Source organism: Rhincodon typus, chromosome 10 (assembly GCF_021869965.1).
Source record: "Rhincodon typus isolate 14 chromosome 10, sRhiTyp1.1, whole genome shotgun sequence".
In the NCBI taxonomy this organism is placed as follows: domain Eukaryota; kingdom Metazoa; phylum Chordata; class Chondrichthyes; order Orectolobiformes; family Rhincodontidae; genus Rhincodon; species Rhincodon typus.
In genome coordinates this window covers 26,296,730-26,315,981 of record NC_063341.1, presented here as the reverse complement: position 1 = coordinate 26,315,981, position 19,252 = coordinate 26,296,730, and the positions used below count along the sequence as shown (strand labels likewise).

General features: G+C 40.4%; 1 protein-coding gene across 2 annotated transcripts in view; it reads left to right on the top strand.

Annotated features, from left to right (window-relative positions):
- The window catches only part of nmnat2 (nicotinamide nucleotide adenylyltransferase 2), a 215,306-nt gene extending 196,834 nt beyond the window's left edge, over window positions 1-18,472 (top strand). For both annotated transcript variants that reach the window (XM_020510411.2, XM_048602410.1), the window contains 5 exons: window positions 8,043-8,087; window positions 8,923-8,999; window positions 10,012-10,113; window positions 12,594-12,661; window positions 14,343-18,472. In XM_020510411.2, coding sequence (XP_020366000.1) covers window positions 8,043-8,087; window positions 8,923-8,999; window positions 10,012-10,113; window positions 12,594-12,661; window positions 14,343-14,445 — 395 coding nt within the window. In that variant the 3' untranslated portion in view covers window positions 14,446-18,472. The remainder of the gene's footprint in view (window positions 1-8,042; window positions 8,088-8,922; window positions 9,000-10,011; window positions 10,114-12,593; window positions 12,662-14,342) is intronic.
- The last annotated feature ends 780 nt before the right edge of the window (window positions 18,473-19,252 follow it).

Here is a 19,252-nt window from a genome sequence, read left to right as displayed (position 1 = left end):
CCTGATGGCTTTAGTCCTCATCAAACCTTTATTTTGTGTATGTTTTTGAGGATGTCTCCACATTGCGATGATCTGACCTTCTCCTTGCTGCCTGAACAGCACCTCACACTGCCCGCCAACCTTGAATGCCTCCCAGATGTGGACTCGATGCATTTTTTTAAAAATTCATTCATGGGATGAGGGCATTGCTGGCTAGACCAGCATTTATTTCCTATCCCTAGCCGCCCATAAGATTCAACCACATTGCTGTGGGTCTGGAGTCAAATGTAGACCTGACCAGGTAATGATGGCAGTTTCCTTCCCTCAAGGGCATTAGTAAACCAGATGGAGTTTTCCCAACAATCAGCAATTGTCATGGCCGTCATTAGACTCTTAATGCCAGATTCTTTATTGAATTCAAATTCCACCATCTGCCATGGTAGGATTCAAACCCGGGTCCCCAGAATGTTACTTGGGTCTCTGGATTGACAGTCCAGCGATAATACCACTAGGCCTCCAATAAGATTGTGCACACAGGCAGGACTCTCAGTCCATAGGGATTGGGATTCACAATGCACCCCAAAAGGAGAATGTTCCCATAGATGGTGAAATTCTGAGCATGGGGCACATTTTGCCAACCAAAATGCAAATTAATTTCTGGCAGGCCACAGAAGTCTCTCCACAGCTCATGGCTTCTCGTCCAGGCCAGGGTGAAACACCATAAATTCAATAACTTCTGGTTTTTACTTCTTCAGAACCAGAACCTGTTCTGATGGTAACGTTGCATATTCAGCACATTTCCCATAAAAATTAGTCACTTCCCATAACTCTTTCTTCTTGTCCCAGTTGAGTGATTACGCTTTGTGAATGATTACCTCAAAGAAAGTAGCAATAAATCACAATTCCAGATAAATAGAACATGAAAATCAAAAGCAAATATAAAAATTGTGGCCATGATTGGACATGTTACACCTCTACAACTGCAAAGTAGCATATTCAATGACTCACTGTGGAAAGTCCCACAGGCAGCCTGGCAATAATTTGAACTTCTCTACAGACAACGCTACAGACAGCAGCAAAGGTTGAATGCTGTTCATTCACTGAACGATTGCCATGGAGATGATTCAATATTATAAAACAAGGCAATTGAGAGTGCGGCAGATGTGATTCAAAGGACTGGCAATGAATGTAGAGATATGCTGTTGGCCTTTCGACTGAGATTTCTATTAAAATGCAAGCAGTTGGACAATTTACAGTTGTTGTAGTGATTCCTTGTGCTCAGGTCACCAAATTAAATTTGTTTGCTGGAGTTTGTCATTTCCAGAAAGAATATCAACGCTGTTCCTTCAAAAACAAAGGCAATCCTGTTTTCTCACAATGGAATATGATATTACTAAATGTTATTGGAATTAATCCATATTACCTTTTGGTTACTGGGTTTATGGAGCTCACCCTCATCTGGGGATTATAAAATTACATCTTGATATCATTTAACATGACTCTAAAATCTCTGGATGCATTCCAATCTTATACGTTCACTAATAGAGTAAAATAGAACATAAACAATTAAAGGCCAAGTTCTAGTAGTCTAATTGGATTATAACTTATGCAGTTCTTTTTCCAATTTCCAGTTACAAGAATACACACGTTCGGAGAGCTGCAGGCAATTGTCCCATACATCATACTAAACATAGAAACTCAAAACACTGTGAATGCTAGAGATGCGAAATAACTGCAAAATGCTGGAAATCCTCAGCACCTCTGATTGCATTTGGGAAGAAGTAAAGAGACCATGGACAGAATCTCTGAGGATAGACTATGTGGTCATGTCGGTAGATCAAGAATCCATTCTAGTGAGGAGTGTGAGGAGGCTGTTCACTGGAGCCACAGCATTATCATTCCACTTCTGGGTTTCATGACCAATGAGGAAGGACAGTGGGATGGTGCAACCATTCTGTCATAGGAAGGATCTGTCGTTAAAGGGAGCATGGCATGGGTTACATAAGCTCACCAGCACCAACATTTTTTTTCACCCTGTCAAAGATGTGGGCATCACAGACAAGGCCTGCATTTATTGTCCACCCATAATTGCCCCTGAGAATGTGGTGGTGAACTGCCTCCTTGAATTACCATGATCAGTTCTGGTGCAGGAACACAGGCAATGCTGTTAGGAAAGCAGATCCAGGATTTTGACCGAGTAACAGTGTAGGAACGGCAATATAGTTCCAAGGAAGGATGATGTATGACTTTGGGGGAACTTGCAGTGCCCCTTGCACTTGCAGCCCTTGTCCTTCTTAGTCTTACATATTGTTGGCTTGGAAGGTGCTGCCGAAAGAGGTTTGCTGGGTTGATGCAGTGTATCTTTTATATGGTTCACGCTGCTAATGAAGGTTTATATTGTGCTAATACTTAATTTTCCCAAGAACTGCAACGTCATCTGCAATACAGAGGCAACCTGATACATTACATATTATCAATATAGGATGGAATCTAAAATAAAACAGAAATTGCTGGAGAAACTCAGCAGGTCTGGCAGCATCTGTGAAGGGAAAGCAGAGTTAATGTTTTGGGTCCAGTGACCTTTCATCAGAACTCATTTGCTTTTATTTATTTTAGTGTTGTTGCAACAGACAATGCAGATGGCAATCTGAGAAAACAGATACATAAAGGAGTTCTAAAAGTGGTCAGTACATGTGACGCCAATGAAAGGTTTACGGACCATTCTTGGCATTGTGTGTGGAATAGTGCTTGGTACCTGAGAACTTGTTATTAAGCTCTTCCAGGGTAGGACTCCTGTGTGAGCATTTGTTTAGTGCAATATTCAGTTGCTTTGCATCTAAAGATACACATAGAGTGCTGACTTTCTTTGAAACACAAGCACCAATGACTGTGATACTCAACTTTGTAAATGTGTTTTTTGTACTGTGAAATCCAATTCTTATTCTGAATGTAAATATTGCAGTTATGAAGATGATTGATGCTCGGTTGGGCATAACCTTTTAGATGTAACATTGCATTACTGTTAAAGTTGCAAACAGAATCAAATCTGTCTGAGTAGATGTTTGTCAATTAAAGTTGCAGGCTGGAATCTATGGTCTTAAAACTGATGCGTTCTTTACCCTGTGGATCATAATAATACATGGATCTGTGCAAGCTGAATAATAGAAGATCCTTGATGTATCAATGATGTAAAAGGAGTAAAGGTGTCCATCCCAAGGGGACCTATCGACAGTTAAGGCGGATAATGCCAAAGTATGGGATGTCAGCCCTGTTTGCTGAAGTTAGATTATCATATGTGGACTGCACCATATTCTGCCAGTTTCCTAAGCACATCTCATTTAAGATGCATAAGATTTACATTTACACCGGTGTCAGTTTTGTCCAATAGTGCACGTTGTCCATTGCTTTTGAAGAATATCATTTGAATGGAGGTAAAGGCTTTATCTTTTCTGATGGTGTCCATGTAGTGTGTCAAATTGGCCACATGTACTATCTGACTGGGGTCTGCAAGCTGTAGCATTGCAGTTACCTCTTGGACTTTGGTAACATGTTGGCATGCTTTGATTGGCAGTTTGGAAATGTATTTGACTTTGTATTATAGTTGGCACTTTTTCAAACATTGCTGTGGAGCATTGTGTTGCACGTTGGATTTCTCTGAGCACTTGGATGTCCAACATGCTTTAGTTCGATGCCCTTTTGCAGGGCATAATTGCATATAGTTCTGGTCCCCACACTACCAAAAGGTGTAGAGGCTTTGGTGAGGGTACAGAAAAGCTTTACCAGGATGTTGTCTGGTTTGGAGGGTATTAGCGATAAGGAGAAGTTGGACAAACTTGGTGCAGGGCTGGATGAACACAGCAGGCCAAGCAGCTTCATAGGAGCAGAGAGGCTGACGTTTCGGGCCTAGACCCTTCATCAGAAAAGGGGGAGGGGGTTTTGAAATAAATAGGGAGAGAGTGGGAGGCGGATAGAGGAGAGGATAGGTGGAGAGGAAACAAACAGGTCGAAGAGGCGGGGATGGGGCCAGTAAAGGTGAGTGTAGGAAGGGGATAGGACAGTCCAGGGAGGACGGACAGGTCAAGGGGGCGGGATGAGGTTGGTCGGTAGGAGATGGAGGTGCGGCTTGAGGTGGGAGGAGGGGATAGGTGGGAGGAAGAACAGGTTAGGGAGGCAGGGACGAGCTGGACTGGTTTTGGGATGCGGTGGGGGGAGGGGAGATTTTGAAACTTGTGAAATCCACATTGATACCGTTGGGCTGCAGGGTTCCCAAGCGGAATATGAGTTGCTGTTCCTGCAACCTTCGGGTGGCATCGTTGTGGCACTGCAGGAGGCCCAGGATGGACATGTCGTCTGAGGAATGGGAGGGGGAGTTGAAATGGTTCGCGACTGGGAGGTGCAGTTGTTTGTTGCGAACCGAGCGTAGGTGTTCTGCAAAGCGGTCCCCGAGCCTCCGCTTGGTTTCCCCGATGTAGAGGAAGCCACACTGGGTACAGCGGATGCAGTATACCACATTGGCAGATGTGCAGGTGAACATCTGCTTGATGTGGAAAGTCTTCTTGGGGCCTGGGATGGGGGTGAGGGAGGAGGTATGGGGGCAGGTGTAGCACTTCCTGCGGTTGCAGGGAAAAGTGCCGGGTGTGGTGGAGCTGGAGGGGAGTGTGGAGCGGACAAGGGAGTCACGGAGAGAGTTGTCCCTCCGGAAAGCAGATAAAGGTGGGGAGGGAAAGATGTCTTTGGTGGTGGGGTCGGATTGCAGATGGCGGAAGTGTCGGAGGATGATGCGTTGGATCCGGAGGTTGGTGGGGTGGTACGTGAGGACGAGGGGGATTCTTTTTTGGTTTTTATTGCGTGGACGGGGTGTGAGGGATGAGGTGCGGGAGATGTGGGAGACACGGTTGAGGGCGTTCTCGACCACCGAGGAGGGGAAGTTACGGTCCTTGAAAAACGAGGACAACTGAGATGTACGGTAGTGGAATGCCTCATCCTGGGAGCAGATGCGGCGGAGGCGAAGGAATTGGGAATAGGGGATAGCATTTTTGCAGGAAGGTGGGTGGGAGGAGGAGTATTCTAGGTAGCTGTGGGAGTCGGTGGGCTTGAAATGAATATCGGTTTCGAGGTGGTTGCCCGATATGGAGACAGAGAGGTCCAGGAAGGGGAGAGAGGTGTTAGAGATGGTCCAGGTAAACTTAAGGTTGGGGTGGAAGGTGTTAGTGAAGTGTATGAACTGTTCGAGCTCCTCGTGGGAGCACGAGGCGGCGCCGATACAGTCATCAATGTAACGGAGGAAGAGGTGGGGTTTAGGGCCGGTGTAGGTACGGAAGAGGGATTGTTCCACGTAACCTACAAAGAGGCAGGCGTAGCTTGGGCCCATGCGGGTACCCATGGCTACCCCCTTTGTCTGTAGGAAGTGGGAGGAATTGAAAGAGAAGTTGTTGAGTGTGAGGACGAGTTCGGCTAAGCGGATGAGGGTGTCAGTGGAGGGGGACTGGTCGGGCCTGAGGGACAGGAAGAAGCGGAGGGCCTTAAGGCCATCTGCATGGGGAATGCAGGTGTAGAGGGACTGGACGTCCATGGTAAAGATGAGGTGTTGGGGACCGGGGAATTGGAAGTTCTGGAGGAGGTGGAGGGCGTGGGTGGTGTCACGGACATAGGTAGGGAGTTCCTGGACCAAGGGGGAGAAAATGGAGTCGAGATAGTTGGAGATCAGTTCGGTGGGGCAGGAGCAGGCGGAGACAATGGGTCGACCAGGGCATTCAGGTTTGTGGATTTTGGGAAGGAGATAGAAGCGGGCAGTGCGAGGTTGGGGAACGATGAGGTTGGAGGCCGTGGGTGGGAGGTCACCTGAGGTGATGAGGTTGTGGATGGTTTGCGAGATGATGGTTTGGTGTTCAGGGGTGGGGTCTTGATCAAGGACAAACTTGGTTTGTTTACACTTGAACTTCAGAGGCTGAGAGACAACCTGATTGAGGTTTATAAAACTATGAAAGGCATGGATAGAATGAATAGTCGGAATCTTTTTCCCAGGATAGAAATGTCAATTACTAAGGGACATAGGCTTAAGGCAAAAGGGGGAAAGTTTAAAGGAATGTGAAAGGCATGTTTTTTTACACAGAGGATGGGAAATGCCTGCAATGCACTGCCGGAGGAAGTGGTAGAAGCAGCTACAACAGCAATGGTTAAAAGGCATCTTGACAGATACATGAATAAGCAGGGAATAGAGGGATACGGACTCCGTAGAGACAAAAGGTGTCATGTTTAGAAAGGTGTCGTGTTGCTGCAGGCTTAGTAGGCCAAAGGGACTGTTTCTGTACTGTTCTGTTCTCTTTGTATAACTCAGAAATAACTCATGAGATTCTCAGATAAGATTTGGATGTTTTACTGACCTGTTAATGACTGCAATAGGTGTTGTAGAGTCAAGGACCTGAAGAAACTATTGTTCTGCTACAACTGCTTCAAATTTGTGGCCTTCTGCCAGCACTGCATTGACAGTATAATCTTTAGCTTTGCCCAGAAGCATCTTTCAGAAAGAAATTATAGGTGGAGAGAAAGTGATCAGTTCCAACTGAGTTTCAGCTCAGTTAGCTTCAGTGAAATTACATCCATAGCTTTGCGTTGATAGCTGCCTACGAATTGATCAATATTTCAACTTGACTGGGGCGGTTTGAGATGAACACAAGCATGTGTATGCCATAGTTGACTCACATTGAAACTGACCTAAAAATTGGAAAATATTTTGCATTTATCACTAGAAACAATGAGGATTTTATTCTTTTCATTTCCCAAAGCAATAAGAAGGTTGATGGCCTGTTTTTCTTTATCAGCTACCCATTGATCTCATGTTCGGATGTTTGCTTTCCATCTTGCCTATGCAGCTTTGTCCTCTTTAATTGTTGCCAGTATGTAAAGGATCTGTATTGTTGGTTTCTCTCTATGTATTTCTCTCCCTGTTGCTGTTTCCTTTTCTTTCTTTCATTTTATGCTTTGAAAAGAAATAGCTGAGCAGAACCTGTATGTAGTATTCATGCCAAAGAAGTATCAGAGGGATGTTACATGTGCCCTTCTTCTGCTATCTTGCCATTTCTGAAGAAAACAAAATAGCAGAATCAATCATTGACTTTGCACAGCTAAGGCCTTAACGATATATAGAACTGTGTTTTCCAGCATTTTAGCCTGTACCTCATTCTGAAATCCCTTTGATGCTGTTCTGGATCTCTTGTAAACAGCCAGTTTCTAAATTGGACGCAGCTTTCTTTCTGAAAAGAAAGAGTGTACTCTTAACTGTTTGTCCATTGTGGTTGCTGTGCTTCAGCTCAGCTTCAATCCTGATTGTTAGATGTGAATTTCAGCTCTGAACTCAGACACATGAGGGATGACAGCTAAGATGATAACTTCTCACTATCACTACAGTTGCCATCTCCCTTTTAGCATACGGTGTCGACTTTGCTGCAACTAGCTTTCAGTGTCCACTTGCTGCTCCGATGATGTGATGTGATTTCAATATGCTAGTCCATGAAAACACAGAGACTCAGACTCTTATTGAGACAGATAATCTGGATGTTTAGTATCAACTAACTGTGTCATTACTATGATATTTTAGACATATACATATTCTGGGTTACATACTTATTCATATTAATGTTACATGATGTACATAGTTGACTAGCTGACTAACTGACTAGCTAGCTGGTTGTCTGTCCAATGGGCTGGTTACTAACTATCTGACTCTATAGACCTTTTATACTGGGCCATCACATGCTGCGTTGTCATCTAGCTGTCTTAAAAGTATATTGCCTTTCTGAGATCTGTGCAATAACACAACACAACTGCAGGGACTTTGTCTCAAAGACAGCTGTAGGTAGTTAAGCTCAGTAGAATTACAAGAGATCATTTAACTGCGTGGAGCTTATTCTCCCAATTACTGGGAAACTAGCTCATTGCTGCAGAATAAATCATAAATGCTAACTTCTATTCAACCAGATATTGCTCTACACAGACAGCAGACTGTGGAGACATGAATTTACTTAACAAACTTTTAACAGCACTTAATTCTGTCATTATTTCAGATGAAAATGCAAATTTGGGCACTGCCATGAGATATGAAGAGATTGGTGAGTGGAATCATTTCTTGTGACATTGTCTTTTTGTAGTAGACTTGAGATTATTGAGATTTAGCTCTTGAAATGTTGCACGGGTGTGATTTTAACCGTCATGAGAATGATATTTAGGGAGACAGTAGCATGTTATTGCCTTGTCCCTAAACCATTTGGAATTGTATATCCATAGACAGCAAGTTATCAGTTACATAAGGCAGCATCACTGGGACTTGAGATGGTGTGTAACACTATGACAGAGGTTTTGGCTGGTGTATTGAGAACAGGCAAGATTTCAATAACAGCCTGCACATAAGCAGTTTTGATTCTGTAGGTGGTACTAGACCTTCCTTTTTGACCATGAATAGAGTGAATTCTTGAATGACTTACACCTTCTCAGGTCGAGCCATTATAGTTATATTGGAAGACTTTAATTACCCAAATATAGACTGGGATACTGGTAGCGTAAAGGGCAACAAGGGGCAAGCATTCCTAAATTGTGTTCAGCAGTATTTCCCTTACCAGTATGTGTATTACCCAATAAGAAAAAATGCAATGTTGGACCTAGTTCTTGGAAATAAGGTAGGTAAAACAAAACCAAATGTAGCCATAAAGTAATTAAAATAAGTGCAATCCTGTCTTTGCATTGGAGTTCTCTGTCCAATGCAATGTTTTCCAGTCAGGACGCTGTAAGACAGAGTAGTACATTTGACAAGGGGGATTTTGAAGATAAACTATAGTTATCATCACTGTTTTATCTGATTGTTATTATTTATTTGTCACATCTCACCATTTGGACAATCCCCTTCCATCAAGCAATGCTTAACTTGATGTTTATCTCCCAATCATGCAGAGCTCCGCATCTTGTTGCTGTGTGGCAGTGACTTGCTGGAATCTTTCTGTATCCCAGGTCTGTGGAACGAGGAGGATGTAAGTATGTTTTCCAGCTATAATCTGTTTCACTCTGTTTGTGTATTGAGTGTTAATAAAGGGGTAATGGTTACATTGTTGTTGAGATGTTGGATGGGTTTTCACATTTTTTTACAGGAAAAACCTGTTACAGAATAAAACTATAATGATTATACTCAAAGGATGGAATTTTCTTTCCTCTAGTTGTTGCTTGAGTAATGGTGAGGTAGGTGGGAAACACAGTAAAAATGAAAAATAAAATGAACATTTCTTGATGTCAAGAGAAATTTTCTCCATTTTCCCTTTAAGCCTTAAATGAAAATTTCAAAAATTTGCCATTGAACAGTGACTGTTTTACTTCCATGCGTTTACATCAAAGCCCAATTGACAGTTTATTTATTAATGTGCAGTGGCAGAGTACTGGGTACTGTGAGGTAGCTGAGTAAGGATGGTGGCACTAATTAATGAAGCGAAGAGCAAATATTTGTGTGAAAAATGTTGCTGTAAGCCATGGCAGGTCAGGCACTGTGAATGTCACTTGACAAAACACTTGAATTGGAAATGGGAAAATTCCAAGCGATGAAAAGAAAACCAGTAAAAGTTCTGTTTTTCTGCAGGAAACTGTCTGTCCTGCACTTCTCTCTGTGTCCATCTGACATAGTGTCAGATACTTTCCCAATGGGAACCCTTGGGTGTGAGCCCACATTGTGCCATTCAAATGTACATTGTTTCTCCTTGCGTTATTTTCTGTCAACATCACTGAGTTCATTGAAAGCAGCTTGATGTGGTGCAGTTCGTTAATCATGATCTTATTCAATTGTATAAGTAGCAGTTGAATCATCAAAAATGGGAGTGAGTTTCTTAAAATCATTTTGAACATCAGATCTGTTTACTCTGTACCTTAAGCCACAAACTCTAGTAACGTACCTCATACAGTGTTAACTAATTACACTGTAGCTGCACAAAAAGTAGTTTTCATATTCTCTGGAGTGATGTGGATCATTATTACTGTAACTGTAATGTCTTTTTCCAGATGGAAATGATAGTGGGTGATTTTGGAATAGTGGTTGTCCCTCGTGACAATGTGGACTCAGACAGGATCTTGAATCAGTCATCATTGCTTCGCAAGTACAAGGTCAGTCCTCAGCACGTTATGTAATGAGAAGGTTTTCACCAATATTTATCAACTTTCTGAACGCTTTTGTAAAAATATTTCACTATGAAGTGATCTAGTGTGTAGTATGACATGTTATTTCGTTAACAACATTCAATAATCAGAGATCAGAAAAACTTAACTTTTGATCTGACTGAGTGAAATGACAATAACTAAGGCCAACTCCCTCAGTGAGTCTGAAACATAGTGGAGTAGGTCCTATTTGTTTTTATTGAGAAACATAGCGTTTGTTACATCGGAAGAGTTCTTATTTTTATTACCCTAATCACTATCATAGCACGGTGCAACTAAGGATAATTTCTAATAGGGTCAGTTATTGTGTCAATTTGACCATTATCCCTGAGAGGTGAGATCTCTTCATCTCTGTTGGATTTGATTTGCCAGGATTGCTGAAGAAGTGTAAGATGTACACTTCTGTGCCGCATGTCCGAATGCTGAGGAAAGGCATCACCCTCATTTACAAGCAGAAAGGGAAAAGGGAAGGTAATTAGAAATTGACTGAATGTGAACTACAAAACTGTGTCCCTGGTCATTGCCATTTGTGTCAAGTATGCTCTGAATTTGGTCATTCACCCTGAAGAAACATATACTGTACTCGACAGGAAGATCTCAGACAGGGATATGATTGCCTGTGAGCAACAGGGGGTGGACACCAGGCCTCTTAGCCTGGACCAGGGGGAGGCATTTGACAGAATATTCCACACTTACATGATGTCCTCTCCAAAATAGGATTTCAGCAGGGAATCACAATTTTATCCAATTGTTGTCCATCGCAAATGTCATTAGCATGGTTTCATTCAAAGGATTGGAATCAGAAAGCTTTTCAATCCAATTTGGAGTCAGGCAGGGGTGCTTTTTCTCCCCTGTCCCATTTGTATGTTATATAGAATCCTTTGCCGAATCTGTCAGGATGAATGCTGGTATAAGATTGCAACAATCCCAGGCATGGAGGCATGCAGTTGAAAGCTTTCTGTGCATGGATGCCATCATGCTCAGATCTGCTGTCGGTGCACAGACTGACTAGCATCCACAACCTGCTTGAGCAGGCCTTGGGATCCCTGGTAAACTGAGGCAAAAGCAAGGCCATGTTCTTTGGGAGCTGGGACAACAGATTCTTTGCTCCTTCACCAGATCACCTGCAAGTGCTGGGGACATGGTTCAGAGAGGCACACGAAGCTTGGGGCAACTGCCACAGAGGCACAATGGGGAAAAGTTACTGTCTGAGGTCTTTCAGGCACACCACACCAAGGAGCTAGTAGCTGTAAAACCCTTTGGGTAGTGTACCTACCAAGAATGTACAGTGTGCAGATCAGGAGTGTTAATGTTGTATTGAGGCACCTCAGTGTGAAACATGGTATATAAGAATAAGTTTATTTCTATTTCACTTTCATTAATTTCCGAATTGAAATGTTTTGCCCTTGGGTTGTATGGAATGTATATTGTAAATATTAAGACTGTGACAATTGTATTGAGTGAGACATATTCATAGAGACAAGTTAAATTCTGTATTTGGAATGTATTTGCTTTACAAATTTTATGAATAATGTGTAACTTTGGGGAAAAAAAAGTTAATATTTTCATCTTGGTGCTCAAAAGCTATAAATGCTTGTTTAATGGAATAAAAACGATCCAACTAAATACATGAACTGCTACCAGCTGGCAATGCCTAACAGAGCAGAATTTCTGAGGCTCCTTCCTTTGCTACTCTGCTGCACAGCCCCAGATGTAACACTCCTTTATTATTCATGCTACTTCAAGAATGTTTGAAACTACCTCTGTAGTTTCCGAAGGAGAGCAAACCTAAATTAGTACAGCCATGCGAAGTTTGAACATTATATACCCAAAAGAGAAATCATGTTCAATCTGGATCTGACATTTCATTGTACACATTAAATTTTGTTAGATAATGCAGACCCTTTAACAGCAGGACACAGATAGTGTGGAAGGTTCCAAAGCTCTGATTTGATTTGCTCCCCTTCCTGTTGATCCTATAGGTAAGGGTTAAATGTATTCTACATGTTGGACTTCCTCTACTTTGTCTGAATCATGTGCTATAACCCAGAGCATCTACCACAAGACCATGTGTGAACATTTCCTTTCTCTGATCAGCTATTATTCCCCTCTTTCTCTCTTTAGCCAACTTATATAACGCTTTGTTCTATTGAGTTGTCTTTGATTGGAATTGATTTGAGAATGAAACTTCACATTAACTCTTTAGAGATGTGAGTAGGGATTGCAGGATGGATTCAAATCCAGGGCCTGGAATTGCAAGTGCAGATGCTTTAACACTGTCATAAGAAACAACTTCTTTGTGCTGTCACTGCTATAGCAATAACAACAAACTCATCATTTCTTGGGCAGTTTCTTCGGTTAGAAATTGATCTGTACTTGATTTGAGCATATAATCTATATATCATAATTCATTTCTTTTCCTTGAACAGGATAACATCCTTGCTGTAAAGGATGACACTAATCATCCCATGTCTGTTGTGAGTTCTACCAAGAGTAGGTATGTAACCTTCTTACATTTAGATAGTGACTGACTAATTTTTATTTGAAAAAAATGTACCAGGCTTGCTGATCTGTACAAACTAATAATTCTCAGTCTAGAATGTATTAGCTTGTGTTTATTCCAGGAACACTGTAATTGATCTTGGCGTCTCTGGGTTAAGGAGGGGAGAAATGATCCACACACTCTAATCTTTATTGTTATCCAATGACTGCTGCTGTGCATGTATGAGTCCTGGGAGAGGGATAGATTAAGATAAAGTGAAATACTCCATGCAAACCACATGGCAGTGAATAGACAACCAGCTACTGAATATAGAACTGAAATCCGCATTCTGGAGTGGGAGAGCTGTGGGTACGAGCTGGCATTGTGCCCTCTCATTTACATTGCATCAGAGTTCCACCACACTGCACCACTATTGCCAAATGATGCAGTCCAGGATCAAAAAATCTATGTTTCATAAAGTAAGTTAATAAATAACTCTCTATTTACCTGAATAATCATTTTTATAGTGCACAGCAAGCTCAGATCAGCTGTATGTTTATTGGTGAATTTCAAAGAAAGGGGATCCACTGTATTGCATCTATTGTGAACACATTATACTGAAAGGGTTTTAAATTTAACTCCACCATTGGCAGAATCTTTCAGGTGATGAGGACATATTTTGACTTTTCCGGCCTTAATGGAAAGATATGAAAGGGATTACCAAATCATTATCACTTATTTTACAGTCACAAAAAAACCACATAACCTGCCCATGCTCTCCTCTGAGGGGAACGTAATAAAATTATATTCTATTGAGGCTGTAACATAACCTCAGGATTGAAGTCTGATTATTAGTTAATGTCCATGTAGAAGAGGCCAAATTGCATAATCTGGCACTCATTTATTTATCAGTGGGATTGAGTGTCATAGTCAAGTAAATGGCCTCAGATCCTGGTTGAAGCTCGTTTTGGATTTGAAACTCTAAAACAGGCAAAACACAATATAGACCACAAAGAGTTAAGTGCACTTCCAACAGCAATCTGCTTTTGCACTACATCCTCAAGCACCACCAAATCCCTCCCACCCTGCTCCACTCCCCAGACATTGTCTATAGCCATGGTTGACTTTTAACTGCCCTCTGGGCAATTAGGGATGGGCAATAAATTCTGCCTAGCCAGTGATGCCCTCATCCCATGGATGAATAAAGGATCTATTCTTCTTAGGCCAGTAGTGGGTAGCTTCCCCCACTCCACCTGTTTATAGGTGAACTAGATACTTGCTAACACAACTGAACCTGGAAGTACAGAGTGGTCACACAAAGTAGTCTTCAGTTGCAATCTATCTAGTATCCAAACATGGGGGAAATCATAAAGCCTTTTGCTTCCAGTTGGAAAGGAGTTTGGGCAGACAGAGACAATATCTTTCTGCACATCACTGTGCGGTATTAGTGGTGGATTTTAGGATAATATGAATTTATAGTTCAATCACTTCTGACTGTCTGGAGGTCACATCCTTACAATGGAAAAGAAAGCAAATAAATAGCTGAGGGGGATTTGGTCTCCATTCCATTTTATTCCTACTTCCAGATTCATGAAAGACAGCAAAGAAATTTCAAGTAGGTGAACAGATTAAACAACAAAATAATTTTGCTGCACTGGTGTATGAAGATCAAACATTTCACTTTGCATCTTGACAGATTGGCTTTACAGCATGGTGATGGCCACGTGGTGGAATATTTGAATCAGCCCGTTATTGATTACATCCTGCAAAATCAGCTCTACATCAAGACGTCTGGATAAAACTCTCCAGAAAGGACCAGAAAGAACAGCTTACAGTTTCCCTCTCAGTAAAACTGTACTACTGCTCTACTGCTTATATATACAGAGCTTCTGTTGTCTGCTATTCCCACTGTATGATAAGAGTAGAAGCTCTACTGACAGAATGCACCGTATGAACTGCACAGAACTTTCCGCTGTCCACTTGTGTCTCTTTCTCTGTGCTGCCCTCTAACTGACACTTATGCTGACCTTCCTATTATCGCAGAATACCAAGCGTCAGTATAACTATTTCCAATTTTTTTTATTAGAGATAGAATCATGTACGTTTCTTCATAGGAAATTCCTAATCTGTCTGTGCTGCTTGCAACTTTGATACAACCAGGTCACTTACCCTTTCTGGGTGAGTGATTCAGAATTTGCAGTTAGTAGCATGCTTAGTTCAAAGAATTGCTTCAAAGCCTCTGTGTTTAATAAATGTGATAAGCTCAAAAAGTCAACTGTTTCTCTACAGGAACAAAGTAAGAATTTGATGATATTGCAGGTATTCTTGACATTTCACAAAATGCATAGCGTCTAAAGTAGTCATCAATGTCTTGATATAGCTGGGAAAAATAAATTTGCATGAAAGATCTGTTTGGAGATCGACCATCACATTTGGTCATCTTTCCTCCAATTACATCACAGTAGCTTACTGAAATAAAAGGAAAAATGAGTAGAACTTCAATATTTATAAATAAAGCAACTTTTATTGCTTGGGATTCATCAGCAATTTCACAAAACAGCTTGAAATAGAATCAGAATGGAATTTAGCATCAGTCTGTTTACAATCACACTGTGACAAGTTATTTCTATGCAGCAGTAAAAAGCACAATAGTATGATCAAATTGTGTGCATAAATCAGACTTTGTTCTCTAGTGTAATATACGGCATCATTGAGCAGAATTGTTTAAGTAAACATGTTGTTATTGTATCCACAAAAGCCTTCAAGAAATTTCGAGAACAGCATGATACTCATATCAGCAATCTGCCAATTTAATTGATAGCAAATGATTGATCATCAATAGTCAAGTGTTGAAGTGGAGAGGCCTAATTCCTTTATAGCAGATGATATTCCTTGATAGTATTGGCTTCATTTTAAGATTATTGGAACTCAACTTCAAACTTCTTCCATCTCTGCTCCCTAAGATGACTAAATAATTCAAATTGATATAATGTTTTCTTATAATACTTCAGTTACATTGAGAGTACCATTTTGCTCCCAGGATTTGACTTTCATCCATTTTTATAGACCACACTGACTAATTTTAAAAAAGATTCTTATTTTCAATTGCTGGCTTAGTTGATATGTTATCACCATTCTGTACAACCTGAGAACACTTGTATTTGTCTGTTAACATTGTTCTCAAAGTCCTATAAACTTCCTCACAGAGGATATGCAAAAGCAATTTTGTTTTTCTTTTTCATGCTTATGCTCTGTAACTTCAGGAAATGTTTTAATTATCCTTAATCTGAATAATATTGAATTGATTTCATTTGAGTGTAAAATTTTTGAGTATTGGTTCAGCCTTATTTTCACTTAGAGTAGGTCTAACTTGGAAGACTGATGATTGATCCTTACAACACTTTACAAAAAGAAACAAAATACAAAGGGAAGAAAGATATGTGGTCTCTTGTCAAACTGCTCTTCGGCTCAATCTGAAGGGTTAGTTCCTCTCCCCTCAGTGGTCCACTTCTATAACCACCAATCACGCATAGCTTCAAAGCAGCCAAATGTATGCCTATAGGACCCCACAGCCAAAAAGCAGAACATCAAATGAATACTATAGTTCTCTCCAACTTAATTAGACTTCATGTTGGAAACAAAGCTAATCCTGATTGTGGCATGTATCATTGTTTTACCTCAGCAATATCTCGACCTAACAGAAGAGAAAGTATCTTTAAACAATGGATTTTTTACAAAAATTCTGACTATTAAACTCTTCAGATCCAATCAGATGACAAAGCTCCATGTCAACTAATTTGGTTTCACTGGCCCTCTTTCATTCACTCATTTCCGTATTTGCTTTGTTTATTTGCAATTGGCAAAGATTCCTGTCAAAAATACCTGCTGTTTCTGTTAAGATTGCACAGAGCTGTCAGACATATCCCTTAATGTACCATATGTGACTGATCTCTGTTCATTGTTGTCCAGTGTCCAGCCACTAGTAGTTTAACCTGTAATGTTGCACGCTCGTGTCTATGCACAGATACTAGGCAGATGTCATGAAAAATTCTATATCACTTTCCCGGTGTTTTCATTTTATTGTCATCCAAGAATAGTAAAAATTAGAAGTGAGGTGTGTTGTCAGTTTCAGAGCTGTAAATGATCTAAGTGCATGCTTTCCGGGTTCTCCAGCTAGTTGTTATTTTTATGAAAATAACTTGTATGACAACATGGTCTATCTGTTGCAGCCCAATTGGCTGAGATGCATATCATGAATTGCATAGTTACTTTAAGGAACAAACTCTAATATCTCAACTTGAAATCCTGCATTTCCAGTAATCCCAGTGAAATTTATGTTAGTTTATTGAACCATTGTCATTCTTGGGCTGTGTCTTTCTTTCTAACACAAGTCCAAAATCTAAGTACCATATCCTCACTTCTCATAGTTCCTTCCCAATTGCTTGAAATTTGTTTCTGTTTCTAACTTGTACTGTGTCAGAAAGCAAACTCCTGTTTTTATAATTGCTTTTTTTTATATATGCCTGAGATTCTAATCAGGAAGTTAGAATTCTTCTTCGTGAACTGAAGTAAATGATTAGTGGTGTTAACCAATGCTGCTGTGGGCTGCAAAATTTGTTCCATTAGGAAATGATGCACAATGAAGTTAGTTTAGTCAGATGATGAAGCCACAATTCAGATAAGCTGCTGCAACATCCTGGCCTGTGATTAATCTTTGTTCGCCTACAGCACACAGCCAAACACGTTCTCAGAAATTGATCAAGGCACTTCCACATATTAACTAACCGACTCAAATTTGCAGTAGCCACTCATGAGAGAAACCCTCTTGCACCTCCAACCCCCAGCTCTAGTGGTCATTCAATGGTCAGTGTATGCATTTATTATCACTTTTTTAAAGCTAGAATAAAAATCACATCTGAATTAGAAGTTTAAACATTTTCAATTGTGCAACTGACATTTGTGATATTCCCCACAATGTATTGATGTGGTTAAAGCATATGTAGGTGTAAATTACTGAGAAAATGAGCATCCAATAGATTATTCAATGAAACTTCCCTGGTACAGGTGTGCTAGTGTCACTCCTACACTGAAAGGGTGTGTATAGTACAGGTATAGTACACATTGACTAAAAGCTAACCATTTCTTTGGGTTTGATTCTGGATGGCATGTGTGTGAGCACAATAGTTGCATACTATTATCACTTGCCTGTTACCTTTGTGCAATGTGTGCTACAGGTAAAAGGGCAGAACACATTAGGATATATTACTACAGTTATTGATGGTCATCTTCTGAATGTTTCACAAATGCTGAATTGAACACATTTTGAAAGGAGGTCATTGGTAAAAAGAACTCTGAGTGAGACAGCCCATATTGTTTTCTTTTGAACTAAGATAGGATGAATCACATTCTTTATCCAAAACTTTACTGCAGTATGTTGCAATATCAGAATAGGCTGTATTGCTGTGCTGTGTTTCAAAGATACTGAACCTTGGCTCCCAATTTGACAATTTCCATTTAACAATTTGCTGTAGGAGTTTCACTACTGCTCCCATCATGTTATGGACACACAAATGCATCGTCCCACAGGCCGTTTTAGAATGAAGTTTATTCTCTTGAACCTTGTTTAAGTCTTTAGTAGGTAGTCTAATAATGTGGCAACTTTTATGAAGGACATATAATTGAAATTGTTGGGCAGGGAACAAAATAATTATCTTTGTCCAAAAATATTGACAAAAATGGCTGAAATGGCATTTATGTTGCATGACTGAGAGTGCTGTGCACTGGAATTGTGAACTATAATTGAATTAAAACAGCTGGTTATTACAATGAATGGTATTTTCTTTTCTACTGTTTGATGGAGAGCCCAATCCAACCACAAACCACAACCTTGATCTCCTCGGGATATCAGCCCATTCTACAGCAAGTCCATTGCTTCAATGTGGTGACCTATCAGGTCATTTGCAAATTGCCATCTCGATGTCTTAGTGAGAAGATATGCACTAGCCATTAAGTGACCCCTTATCTGTAACTTTACTTTTTTAACATATAATTAATTTTCAAACGTTCCTATTTCAGTGTATTATCTTAGTGTTCAAATGAAATTTCTCACTGGCTTTAGCAGGTTTAAAACTATTGGTATTTAAAATGATGTAATGAATTTAATAGTCAAGAATCAAATATTCTGTTTTGTGTATCATAAACTTTCAAATTATTTCTTAAAAATTGCTAATAAAATTACTTGCTGTAAAATAGTGACTCTATTGGTCATTACCAAATATTGTTATTTGGCATTCTGACTTGAAAAGTGAATGATTAAAGCATGGGAATTGGGCCTAATGGTTGTTATTAGCTAACGGGATAAAGATTGAATTGAGAATGGTGGCCTAATTTGAACCTGAAGGTGAGTTCCATGTAGAAAATGGGATGGGGTTTACCAAAGTGGGAACAGCAAACTTGCAACCTTTAAATATTTTTCTTCTGGCTGATTGAAGAACCTGGCTGGCACGAGACTTTTTCCACAAGGTTGTAGTTAAGGAGATCGGAAAGGTCTAGTGGTGAGGATCAGATTGTTGAGGAAAATTAAGTACAATGAAAAAATCTTCCAAT